Genomic DNA, 14217 nt, shown 5'->3' with positions numbered 1-14217 from the left:
ATGGATGCCTGGGTGAGAGCTTGTGTCTGTGGGTGTGAATGGATGCCTGGGTGAGAGCTTGTGTCTGTGGGTGTGAATGGGTGCCTGGGTGAAAGCTTGTGTCTGAGGGTGTGAATGAATGCCTGGGTGAAAGCTTGTGTCTGTGGGTGTGAATGGATGCCTGGGTGAGAGCTTGTGTCTGTGGGTGTGAATGGATGCCTGGGTGAGAGCTTGTGTCTGTGGGTGTGAATGGATGCCTGGGTGAGAGCTTGTGTCTGTGGGTGTGAATGGATGCCTGGGTGAGAGCTTGTGTCTGTGGGTGTGAATGGGTGCCTGGGTGAGAGCTTGTGTCTGTGGGTGTGAATGGGTGCCTGGGTGAGAGCTTGTGTCTGTGGGTGTGAATGGGTGCCTGGGTGAGAGCTTGTGTCTGTGGGTGTGAATGGATGCCTGGGTGAGAGCTTGTGTCTGAGGGTGTGAATGGATGCCTGGGTGAGAGCTTGTGTCTGAGGGTGTGAATGGATATCTGGGTGAGAGCTTGTGTCTGTGGGTGTGAATGGATGTCTGGGTGAGAGCTTGTGTCTGTGGGTGTGAATGGATGCCTGGGTGAGAGCTTGTGTTTGTGAATGGGTGCCTGGGGGAGAGCTTGTGTCGGAGGGTGTGAATGGGTACTTGGGGGAGAGCTTGTGTGTAGGGGTGTGAATGGAAGCCTGGGTGAGAGCTGGTGTGAATGGGTGTAAGAGCTTTTGTGTGTGATTGAGAGCTTGTATATAAGAGAACATGAGTGTGATTGAGAGAGCGAGACTGGTCAGGGAGGTGATGTGTTTCTGTGTGAGAGAGAAACTGGTCAGGAAGATGACTGGTGTGAAAGAGACCGAGACTGGTCGTGGGGTCTATTTGGGGGTGTGTGTGTTGTGACTGACTGGTTGTGGGTGCTAAGGAAGAAGATTGAGGACAGAGCTTCAGCAGCCCTTGCTGCTTCTGGTTAGTGCTATTGGCCTGGAAGGGAAAGGAGTAGGAGAGTTGCTGGAGAAGGTAAGTAAAGGTGGCTTTTTAAATTTATTTTTCTTGATTGACTGCCATTTTAATTATTGGGTATTATGCGATGTCTGCTGTTTTGAAATATTTTATTGATATTTGGACATGTTTTAATAATTTTTATGAGTATTTAATTGAATATTATTCTGTTCAGCAGCTGCTTTGTAACATTTTTGTTATAACTTTACAATGATTTCTGTGGGGCTCTGTAGCAGCTTGGCTTATTCTGTTTTCCCAATAGGAAATGTTTTAGTGTTTAGGGCCTGGTTTAATAGTTGTATTTCTTAGATAGGGTTGTTACTGTTTGCGTGTGTTCCGTAATACAGGTGTAACTTTGTGCAGGTTAGTTTGTGTGCATTATTGCAAATCCTGAGTCCGTTAGGTGCTATATTTCTCTTTCCATTTCTCCAGGTTCGCACTGTATGCAGAGTGGCTTTTTTGGTTTTCCGTTCCAGTTTCTGTCTCCATATTTATAATTTGTGTTTTTTTCTGTACTTGGTGAAGGTCAGTTCTGGGTGTGTGACCAAAGTGAGGTGTTTTACTAGCATGTAGGCATTTGTATCAATCTTATTTGATGTGTTTTCTCAATAGGATATGCATTAGTGGTAAATTACTGTCTTTTCATAAGGAAGGCTATTGTGCCTGGTAGTAAAGGGAGTTTGTTTTGCTTTTACTGAGATGTCATCAGAACCAGAATATCTTTTTTTTGTATGGTGAGTTGTACGGGTTATGCCCTAGATCTGCTCTGCACTCATTGCTGAGGGTTGAGGGGAGTCCTGTGGATGCAGAGTGCATGTTTACACTTAGCCCCGTGATGGTCACATGTTCAGTGTGTCACGCATATGAGAACCATTTGTCAGGTGTGTCCCGGCCAAAAAAAGGTTGAGAACCACTGGTTTAGAGTGTAACTCATAATCCACAAACTACTCAGCATTAGTTGCTTTTGATGGAGAAATGTCTTGCTATGTTTATCAGCCAACATGAAACCTTAGATCCCAGCAAAGAGGGATCCTTGAGATGCCTTCGATGAAAGCAGCATGACTATCTATGACAAGGGACTGTGCTTTCTCCGTGGCTGCGCCCTCTATTCGGAACACAATACCTGAAGCCTTAAGACTGATGGAATGTACCAAAACACTCCTGAAATCTCTCTTGTTGGGTCTAACCTTTGCTTGACCAGTGTGCTACAACATCCTCGAGTCTGCAGCATATTTGACCATGATTCTGGCGATGGGTCGACCTTGCTTCAAATTGTAAACTGTATTAATTATAGAATTTTGTCTTGACTTTTTGGAATTATTAGATATAATCGCTTCAGGCCTAGGCATAAATGATTAAGAAATTGTAATAAATGCAAGCACAAAATACAACTGTAATTAATTTTCAACCTTCCAAGCATTTCAAAGTGGATTCCATTCAGGTACTATCGATATTTCCCTCTCCCTAGAGAGTTTACGAAGCATTTTTCCCCATTGACACAGAATGGGAGAATAGCCTTAGTAAATCAGGCCCCAAGTTTGTACCTGAGGTAATAGTTGGTAAAGTAACTTATCCAAGGTCACAAGATGCAGCAGCAGGATTTGAAGCCTGACTCGCTGTCCTACTAGGCTACTCTTCCACTCTGCTGAAATGGTCAGTGATTTTTAAATTGACTTAATACAAATCAGTCTGGGAAAGATGGAAAAAAACCCCCAAAAAAACCCCACAACACACATGTATGCAAATAAGGGCAAGGTGAATATAATTGTCCCCTTAGAATGAATGAATGAATGAATGAACGAACAATTCACTTCCATGGGGGACCTATTTACCTCTAAAGTTTGTTCACCTTGAACTTTAGATGTCTCTTTTCAATCAAGATTACATAATTGTCTGGAAGTAAACTGTTCAGTCATTCTAAGAGGACATTTATTTATTATTTATTTATTTATTAAGGCTTTTATATACCGAATTTCTTGATACAAATCAAATCAATTCGGTTTACAATGAACTAAGTAGAATATACAATTAACCAATCAACAAGAGATACAGAGCATACAGTTACATTATAACAAGGAAGCCTTAACTTGTAGGAAAATAAAGAAGGGGTGAACGGAACAATAAATATATAAAGTGCAATAAAATAGAATAAATACTATATACATGCTTTCATTTGCCTATATTGATATTGCTTGAGTGTGAATACTCCCCTCCTTTCTTTTTTTTCTGAAGAAACCACAAGCACCATTAAAGTTAAAGGATGTTAGTAAAGATTAAAGACCCACAGATTACATAGCATTAAAGCTGCCCGATCTATTCTCACCCTCACCAGATTTGTACCTGTCTCAAAGCCAAAGCTGCCTGAATTCGGAAGGTAAAGGATATGCAAAATGCCAGCAAACAGTTAATGATTTATAAAGCAAGAATACGCATGATTAAGAAAATACAAGCTGCATTCCCTCCTCCCCAAGACATTGCTCTCTGTTTTACCCGATTTAAATGAGCATGGCCTTACGCAATTGCACTTCCATCCATAAAAGAATTACAAAAAGACAAGGTTTGCTCCCCTACCCAGTGAATCCCCCTGATGCATGTAACATTTTTTTAAGGACACAGTATAAAAAGGTTTCAAACCTACAGATTTGTACAGTAGGTCATGACTGTTCACACACATGGTTATACAATTCACAAAACAAATAATAGCAGACAATCATTTCCATGAGAAAAGCTTCCCACTTCTCAAAGTGTTTTTACAGCATTACAGGAGCCATTTCATATCCACTCTCTCATGAGAGCGAGACCAGTTAAAAAAAAAAAAGAAAAGCAAACATACTCTTCATTTCGTTTGTAATACTCTAGGCGATTCTGGATTCTTATGCTTTTCTATGTTTTTCCTTCTCTATCTTCATTCAGTAGGAGCCTCATTCCCTCTCTCTTGCCTTCTTAAGATACACGGTATATATGGAGAGACCCTTCGGATCTGCACTAGAGAGCCCTAGTAACAAACCTGGGGTACAGAATGTACAGGAGCAAAGCACTTGCTACAGCGCCACCAAGTGGTGTCTGCAGAAACCTGTGGGGTAACTTTAGAAAAACAGTCAAATGAGGCAGCGCTGTCTTTTCCCCGGGTTTCCTCAAACTTTGGCGGGCCTTCTACCACCCTTGGCTATCCAGGATAGGCAGAGAGAAGACTTGCTGTTCCATCTCACATCCAGTTTCTGCACAGAGGTGAGTGGGTTTTTTTTAGAGACAGAATCTGTTTCAAGTCATTTTTGTAAATTTTGCCTTTTGGTTCCGGAGGAAGTTATGTCTGTTGCCCCTTCCTTGCCCAAGACTGGGAAAGAAAGGAAGTTTGCCCTGATGTTCTATGAGGGACTCTTTGTCCAAAAGGTCCCAGAATATTTGGAAAGGAGAACTGGGAGTTAGAGGGTTCCCCGCCCCATCAGGGGTCTTCTCCCCAGGAAAAAAGAAGAGAAGGGATTTGGACTGTCTGGAGAACAGCATTGCCAGTATTTTTGGAAAGGAATTCTGCCCACATCTAGGAGACCCCCTGTCCACCTGAGATTCTTACGTCTCCAGGCCCTGGAAGGCGAGATATTCCTGGGACCCCAAAGACTAAGGAACACTGCATAGATGGACGTTTTGGCAATTTGACTTTAAACATGGACGTGAAGGAATACAATGTGCGTGCTGCCAGTTCATTTCACTTGAAGGTTTTCTGCAATAACGTTTCGAGTTAGAACGCCCATCCAGAATATCCAGCCTGGTTATTCAGTTCCCTACCCCTATCCGATTTATAGCAGCTGCTACTACACCACTCACAGCAAGTCACCCACTGCACGCTGGCCCCCATAGGTCTAGCCTAGCCTCATTAGAAAGCTGCTGGACAGCGTACAACCCCTTGCTTTCCTGGATAATACAAGAGAGGCCTCATATACCTTATCCAAATTTAATTACGCACCCCCACCCCGGTGTGTGGCATCCTAAACTGAGGAGCGGAAGGAGGTTAACGGTCCTCTTTCTCCCATCCTAGGCTAGTACACGTCACCCCCGTCCTGTGACTGAAATACTAGCAGAGTTACCAATTTGTCAAATTGTGAAAAGTTTTTTTTTTCTTCAGAAAAGGAAATATATCTTTTTTTTTTTTTTTTTTAAAGTCTTAATACAAACTTAGTTGATGGGGGTTTATCTGCTGGGTGCCAAGGGATAGAGATTAAAGGGTCTGTATGGAATACTGCTGGCCCACAACTGTGGCACTCACTGTCTGATGATCTAAAGAGATTATTTGACCTTTCAAAAGAAAACTGAAGGAATTTTGTATTCCAGGAAGTGTATGGTTGAATAATTGTACTGTTTTATTGCACTTCATTTCTATTATACCCGTACGTTCGTTTCAATTGGGGATGCGTTTATTTTGATCCGCATTCGACAGGACTCTTACAAAGCATAGTCTTAAGTATTTGTTTGTGTAGAACAAGCTTATAATGTGCTTGCCCTGGCCACTGTTAAGTTAGCAATCTACTCGCTCTGCTGGTATCTCACTGAGCAATCAGTCTGAGCCGCCATCGCATGCTTCTGCTGAATGGTCAAACAAGGCTTTATGACCTTATAATTGAGCCAGTAACCCAGACAGGCACTCAGCAAGTCAGGAAAAACCCTCTACCATTCTCTCTCTATTTTTTTTTTCCTTTGCTGCAGAAGTACCTAAAGCTGCTGAACACCACGCAAACTTTCCCCAGAAGACAGAACAATTGCTGAGCTCTACCCTTCTGGTTTTGGTCTCTATATATTTTCCATGCTGCCTGTTTTGGCTCTATACCATCATTTTAGTTTGTCAGAGAACTTGGGTTATGGGTCCTCCTGTTCCCGTTTGTGCCCTTCTGCCTTGATTTGCTCCGCATTGCTGGCCGAAGCTCCCTCTGTTTTGCACAAGTGACAGAGCAAGCGCGGTTTTTTTCAGGATCTCCCCGATGAATATGCAGGAGATAGATTTGCATATAATGGAGGCCGCGGCTGGAAGCATTCAAGGAAGGGGTTGAAACCCCCCTAGTCTAGGTTTAAATTCATTCCACTATGTGTATATTTTAACATTGGCAGCTCACAATGCCTTGCCCTCCTCACGTTCCCTCCAAGCAATGTATGCATACCCCATAAACACAGAAATGCAGTCAACGAATACCAGAAGAAAACTGAACTGGGCAAACAGGCTGCGGCTTTATTGATAACAAAATATAATGCTTACCCCAGCACCTGAGCCACTCGAGACTTAACCGTAATGAAACTGGGCCTCGAACCGCTGTCTGCCTTAGCAAAGGAAGACAGCCTCGCCCATCAACCCCCCCCCCCCCCCCCCCCCGCCATGTATCCAAGCTGGTTCTGCCCAATCGCCACTCTAAGTACCGCCCCCGAAGGACAAGTTGTTTGCCCAAACCCTTGGCACCCACAGCTTGAGTACCCCTGCCACAGGCATGAGACAGTGTGGCACTTCTCAAGCCCCCGCCCAAACCTGATTAGCTGCAGCCTGAATACCCCCTGCTGCTCCAAAACTACTTTCAATGCTTCTTGTAGGGCATTATTAAAGAGGTCCTGCCCAATGTCGGATAAATACACCCTGTCAAGTCTACAAAAACCATCACATAGCACATCCACCCATTCATGCCTGACTTGGTGACACCCCCCCCAACTTCTGAATCCACTTTCTTCCAACTACTGCCCTGCAACTTCTGGTCCCGTCATTTAATGCTCGGTATTATGTCTGATCACAGTAAATCAGGCCGTCAGGCCAATGCGACCATCTCCGCTGTGTCCTTCTTAATCATGGTAATTAATTGTCTGCACAAATATTTCTCAGGTCTGATGTACAAATTGACCGAGGGAGATTTCCACTGCCCTATACTTTGAACGGTGTCGGCACTGAGACCTGCCTGCACCGCGCGGGCGGCCGCTCCAATTCTAAATGAATGCGGGCCATATTTAGTGGGGTCCAGGCCCAATCACGCCAAAGCCCTTCAAAAAACTACAGAAAAACTGAAATCTGGTTACTGGTATGCAAGCCACATTAATCAAAAAATGCACTCCCCTCGCAGGCCTCACAAAGTCATTCAAGGCAACGTAAGAGACATTTAACTTATGAATAAATCTGCCGCAGGCATACCTCAGCCCCCTTACCCGCCTGGTCGGGTTTGGACCTGTGGCCTAAAATGCGAGCTATCCGACCCTGCACATTTCTCATGAGGATACTAATTGTAGCCCACGTCCATTTTTGGAGGCGGCCACCAGCTCGCTCACCCACGGGACCCCAAAGAAGGCTAATGAGAAGTCTGCCCGAAATAAGCCAGTTTCAGACTTGCAGACTTCCGGCAATGCGTGCCCCAGGCGAGTGAGCAATTTGTGGGTTTAGAGGGCCTTGCATTGCTAGCTGTCTCCACCTTCCTTGCCCAGCCTGCCAGCATTTTCCTGACCATAAAGGTTCCTAGAGGGATTCGCCCCAGCCCTGCGCCTTGGAGAAGGAAGCAAAACCGTCCAACTGACTGATCGACGCTCCTCGGCCCAAGATACTGAGACCGTGTGCCCCCGGTCCAACCCAACCCTCTCAGAAAACCTTGTACTCTGTCAGTCATATCCTCTATACAGTAAGTGGACCATGTCGCCGAGGTCACTGATCCCTTCATTCATTCCCACCCGGTTGCACTCCATGGCTCATATTGTGCTTCGGTGACTCAGGACCCTCAGAGTGGATGGGGTAAGGCCTGGTTTCATTCTTTTTTTTAACTAACAGATCTTATTGGGTAAGAGTAGAAGATCAAATCTCAGAACCTCTTGATATGATTCAGAACTTTGGCTCATTCAGCCACTCCCAGAATCCTCAGCTGGCTGATTCACACTGACACTGCTGAGATATAGTGAACTTCTGACCACCTCAGACTCAAGAATGTGGAAGATCTGGGAAACTTGTAGGCTCTGCAAAGCCTATAATTAAAGGCCAGGTGGGCATCAATGGCAATATTTAAATCATAATACAAGGAAGCTTGGTTCTCACAGAAACCAAAATACAAGCTTGTGTCTCACAGATTCCTATCTCAACTGACAGGAGCCAGGTGAACTGAAGATTCCCTGAGGTTACAGCTTTAATTAAAGGTCTGGCACCAGCAACAGAATTCAGGCCTACTATCTATTCAGAACACAGACTACTATCTATTTACACAACACAGAAGATCAAAAGGAGATCAGAAGAAACAAAGTGCATCAAAGCCATGTTGATAAAGGAACTTTTATGGTGGGAGGAGGTTGTTTTCAGGGTAGACAGGTTTAGTTGGTGAAACTCTCAAACTGGTGAATGATCCTTTTACAAGCATTTTCTATGTATAGTTGAAGGTATAAAATAACAGCGTGTACTAGATATTACAAGACACATCGATGCTGTACCTGTCTTGTAAGGTTAGCATATGTGCTTCCAAAGATATGGAATATTAAATGTATACTTGTTCTAACTGAAATTCTGATTCATCTTTGTTTGAAAAAGTGCTGACAAGCGCCTTCTTAAAGTACAGAATATTATGTACACTCTGGATTTTGAGGTATGTGGTTCTGCAGGGGTCTGTTTTGTCTCTAGTACCAATATGAGGACTGGATGCTTAAAAATACATTGGTCTTTTAATCCTTTCAAGACTGATATGTTGTGGATAAAAAGCTCTAAAATGGATTATCCCACCCTCGAATGTTAACTTTAGGAGTCACACTCTTCCAGTGCAACCCGAGGTGAAAATTCTGGGGGTTACTTTAAATTCCAGCCTCTTGATACATCCTCATATTAATAAGGTGGTCAGATCTGCCTTTTTTTTTTTTCTTTTCAAACTCAATGGTATGCAATCTTCACCCTTATTTATTTAGTGAGAATCCGGTGACTGTAACACATACGTCCGATTTGAACTGACTTAATTTCTGCAATGCTTTATATGTAGGACTGCCAAAGAAACTACTGAATCGATTCAAAATACATTCTTAACACAATTGCTAGAATTTTATTAGCTTTCACATTGCATGACTGCATCACCCCTATTCTCGTTCAGCTACGTTAGTTTCCTGTTTACTTTCATACAGTGTTTATGTTGGCCATTTTATGTTTTAAACTGCTACATCATGGGAAGCCTGTTTTCTCCAGAGATCTTCTTAGGCTTTACACTGCAACTAGACATTTCAGATCCACACAAGATATTACTTTTTGTTTCTCAACTAATAGGGACATGAATTATGTTGATACCCAGAAAAAGGTCCTTTCCCATGCAGCCTCGGCAGTTTGAAATTCTCTCCCTAAGCAATTACGGACCAATATGGATTGTCATTTAGACAGTATGATATTTTACACTTGCTTTCAAAGTCTGACTATTTTAAAAGCTCTCTTTTATCTGAAGGTTTGTTTTGGTTAATGCTGCCAATTGTATTTGTGAGTCCCCGTGATACTCGGAAGACTGAACATAATTTAGATTTTATATTTACTCACCATTTCCAAATTCCAGCTCAAGGTGAGTTACAATTCAGGTAAGGTAGTTATTTACCTGCTCAAGAGTACTTACAATCTAAAGTTGTAACTGAGGCAATAGAGGAGGGTGAAAAGCACGATTCCCTCCAAGTTGTGCGCAGGCACACAGGTTGTGAACCCTGCGCACAAGGCAAAATACAGTGCACACAAGAAATCCTGATATTGTTTATATTTTGCTGGCTTGTAACGCACAAATCTGAACTCAGTTTACAAAACATAGTACAAAAGAAAATATTTGCGCACCTAGCCTTTCAAAAATGAGGAAACATTGGTGAAGTCAGAATATGTGTGGGGAAAAGTAGATTTTGCTTTGGCCTTCCTGGTTCGCAGCCTGCTGCTCTAACCAATGTTACTTCCTCCATTGGTCAAAACCCTGGCTTATCCTAAAAACTATACAAAGTAAATGCATATATTGCGTTTTACATATATTATTCAAAATGTACAATTCCCTTATATGGTACTTTCCTATTACTACCTATTTCTATAATGCTACTAGACATGCACAACACTATTATCCAGAGTTATCTTCTTTAATGACAACCTAAATGTTTGTCATCTGCTACATTTATATGGGATTAGCAAGGCATACAATTTCTGGTCATCAACTTACCAATGGCAATAAGAAATGCCATTATTTAACAAAGTACACAACGGCAGAAAAAGACCAATTGACCATTCCAGTCTGGCCAGTTGCAATACTTCCACTTTGGGCAGATGAATAGATAAATTGCAACCAGCTGATACCCATGGAAATTCCCTGGAGGGCCCTATTCACTCACCTCTTCTCCAACCACCCTCCCCAGTCTGAGCCCAGAACTGTCCCTTCCCTCCCCAGCACACTTCAACTCAAATATTTGCCACCCTCCCCCCCTCCCAGCCTGAACCCACTTTCACCCCACCCCGATCCTTACAATTAAGCTATTTTGTTCCTCCTACCCATCTGTATGGGTCTATCTTGTTGTGCGGCCCTTTTTTTTTTTTTGCAGCCTGGCTGTCCCTGTGTCTTCACTCGTTCCCATAATGCTCTGGTTTCCTATAGTCTTGCCAGCAAAACCCGTGTCTGCTAAGTGCATAAGCTCCTCGGCTGCGATGCACACATGCAGGCCACCCGTCCCCAGGTGCACTGGTCTCAGAGCAGAGTAAGCACGCTACTTGGAACGCGTGTGTAAACACGGCTTAGAATTTATGCGTGTACACATGCATGCTTGCTCTGAGCCATGCGCCTAGCTTGCTGAGTACGCATGTAAGTTTCCAGCTAAGTGTATAGACTCCTCACCAATTGTTGTCAGATACTTAATCCAACACCAGCTCCCTGCCTCCCCTCCCAAGGTCTTTTACCTGAACTTTCAACTCTTCTCCTACAACTGCCTTGCATATCAGCTCCAAGCATGCTAAGAATCCGTTACTGCACTGGTCTCTACCACGTCAGGCTTTGTCATCATCTATCCTTCTTAAAAGGCCAATCACTAAATCCAACATCTATCCATGTCTTATTACACTATTTTGTCTATTTTTTTTGTATTTTGCTTTTTTTTTTTTGTTTGGATGGGGAGAAAATTCTTATTTTTCAAATTACTTTGCTTTCCCCTTCCTGTTTCTTTTCTTGCCTTCTTCCAACCACTTCCCCCACCTGCTCATGCCCCCACTATGTTTACATGACTCAGAGGCAGGAGGGTGGGGGTAAGACCCATGCTGCAGCAACTCCATTCAGGATCAGGTCAACTATAGCAGCGGTGGTGGCACCTCTTCTTGGGAGTGGGCTGGCCGAGGTTGCTTTTGTGGGATTTGGGTTAGCCACATCTCTACTCAGGATGAGGCCTTGGCTAGCCATAACTGTGCTCAGACCTGGCTCGTGCCAGGTGCCAATTTTTAGGCACCTAAGATTTTTCCAGCCCTGTTTAAGAGCATCAATAAGTTTAATTTGGGTCTATAATAATCAAACATAAATAGAATATCCTATTGCTTAATTTTAACTTCTTCCCTCTATATGCTACACTGATTTTGTAATAAGAGCATTTATATCAATTGTCTAAACAATATTGTAAATAAAGATGGCCTGGTAATATATAAAAGAACAAAAAAGTCTGAACTATACATTTCAATATCTTTAAAAAAAAAACAAAAAAACCTATTATGAACACTTGAGACATTTGAGAAGACAAGAAAAAAAGAGGAAATTAAGAGGCCTATGTACTAAGCATTTTACCCCATGGAGAAAAAAAAATAAAGGAAAAATCCTTTAATATCTCAAATCCTGAGTCTGAACTTCATTTACCATGAAACACAGGAGGTACAGGAAACTTATGACCCACCCAGGGTGTTTCTTTTAAAAATATCCTTTTTCACAGAAACAAGACAGCAGAAAAATAGCATATGGCTCATGTAGTCTGCCCATCCGTCCAATTTATCGAGCCTTACCATTCTCATCACTCCCTCGGAGATCCCATGTATTTATTCCATGCTATCTTGAAATTTTATCACCACCATCTCCACTGGGAACCATTCCATGCATCCACCACCCTCTTTGTAAAGAAGTATTTCCTAACATTACTCCTGAGTCTACCCCCTTTCACCTGTATCCCAAGACCCCTTGTTCTAGAGTCCCTTTTCCATTGAAAGAGGCTAGCCTCATGTGCATGTAAACCTAAAAATTACCTTAGAACATGACAGGAAAAAACATTGCTTCCTTTAGAAGTAAGAAACTCAATAAAACATACTGACTAAAATGTGAAATTTATTAAATTAATTTATTTTATGTCCTAGCTCTTTAGTTAATATCTGTTGGAAAAACTCATTTGATAGATGTCAATGCCTGTTTATGAATACTACCTTTGTGACCCATCATTATTATTTGTTGACTTAAAGCTATGAATGTTACATTTGTAAACCGTTGTGATCTTTAAATAGAACGACGGTATATACAATGTCTAAATAAATAAAAAAACGTTTAACTTCCACTGGTGTTATGGCTTCCATTGTGGTTTGCCCTTTTCTATTTAATCAACTGCATTTTATACTGATCAGGCTTTTATTCCCCTCTTCCCAGCTCAGCAGTTTCTGTTTTTAATTTTTCACACTGTTGGGTCTTATGACAGACATCACGTGCTGTAGTTTTCTGCTGTTTAAAATATGAGCAGAGTTCATGAAAAACATTTTGGAAAAGTACAGGAACTGTTTAAGAATGGAAAATACAACAGAAAAATATACAGCTTTTATATTATAGTAAAAAAATTTTAAATAAATAAAAATTCATGACCTCTTTTACCTTATGGGTGAAAATATTTTTTCCTGTCATCTCAATGATAAGAAGTTTTTAAAATACTGACAAAAAACCCTTTTCTAATTATATATATATATATATATATATATATATATATATATATATATATATATATACACATATATATACACACACATATTTATATATACCACATATACATTACATACTCACTACCTCTGTGATGATTTACAAGTCCCCTCAACCTCTGCCATAATTTTATATCACCAACTGTTCAAGCTATGTCATTAGACGCTACAAAACTTTAATGCCAGTACCTCCCTCTACTATAAAACATGTTGCTTCTTAAATCCCCCACAGCCCAAAAGGTTACTCTTATTACAATGTCACTCTTATTACAAAGTTACCCTTGTACCAAAGTCACCCTTGCTACAAAATTACTCTTTTTGCAAAGTTACCCTTGTTACATAATCACTCACGTTACAAAGTGATCCATGGTACAAAACTAATCATGTTACAATGTCACAATGTAAAATACGAAATCTATATTTATAGATTCCATTGTAAAGCTGTAAACCGGTGTGATAAAACCAGTTGAACATCGGTATAGAAAAAAATAAACAAACATATACACACACACATAAACAGTAACAAGCTAGCTTTATTTCAATATAAAACAAAAAATGAGCCTCAGGGCAATGAATTTTCTCCATAAATGTTTTTGCCTTGTCCTCGGTCAACACTCCTTCCAACTCACTTTCATCATAAACGCTATGCTATACTGGGTCAGACCAAGGGTCCCTCAAGCCTTCTCCAACAATGGCCAATCACAAGCGTCTCCCTCCCCTACACGGGCTTTCAGCCTCCCTAAACTAAGCACTCCCAAAAAAATAAATAATCACAGCCCTATATATATGCGTTTCTTGTTATTCATACATTGCCTTTGTAGGTTCAATATATTAGGGAAGCGGTGCAATAGGAATGGCTAAGACCAAAACAGCAAAAGGAGGAGGAGGAGCTCGAGAGGGGCCACCTTTGCTGAAAAATAAATAATCACAGCCCTACATATACGCGTTTCTAGTTATTCATACATTGCCTTTGTAGGTTCAATATATTAGGGAAGCGGTGCAATAGAAATGGCTAAGACCAAAACAGCAAAAGAAGGAGGAGGAGCTCGATAGAGGCCACCTTTACTGAAAAGAAAAAAAAAATAAGTGAAAAGGGTTCATTGCATACATAGTATAGAAAGAGGAATTAAATGATTTGGTGTCGGCCTATATCAAGAATGCAAAGAAGAGGAACTTACGGCGACCTTTGCCCACTCCTGTCCCCGATCCAAGCAAAACTAGCAACAAGGCGAAAAGAGATAAAGGGCACCAACCTGGTAAATACTGCTCCTGAAACAGCTTCCTGGTTTCCGTTATTAACCTGTCTTTGTCCTGCAAAA

General features: G+C 41.7%; 1 protein-coding gene across 3 annotated transcripts in view; it reads right to left on the bottom strand.

Annotated features, from left to right (window-relative positions):
• MOSPD2 (motile sperm domain containing 2) overlaps positions 1 to 14217 on the bottom strand; it is a 140428-nt gene that overhangs the window by 125852 nt on the left and 359 nt on the right. For all 3 annotated transcript variants that reach the window (XM_029604876.1, XM_029604877.1, XM_029604878.1), the window contains one exon: positions 14152 to 14209. In XM_029604876.1, coding sequence (XP_029460736.1) covers positions 14152 to 14209 — 58 coding nt within the window. Of the gene's footprint in view, positions 1 to 14151; positions 14210 to 14217 lie in introns of those variants that run through there.

Source organism: Rhinatrema bivittatum, chromosome 5 (assembly GCF_901001135.1).
Source record: "Rhinatrema bivittatum chromosome 5, aRhiBiv1.1, whole genome shotgun sequence".
Classification (NCBI taxonomy): Eukaryota; Metazoa; Chordata; class Amphibia; order Gymnophiona; family Rhinatrematidae; genus Rhinatrema; species Rhinatrema bivittatum.
The sequence above is the reverse complement of the archived record's forward strand: the minus strand, read 5'-3'. Positions and strand labels throughout refer to the sequence as shown.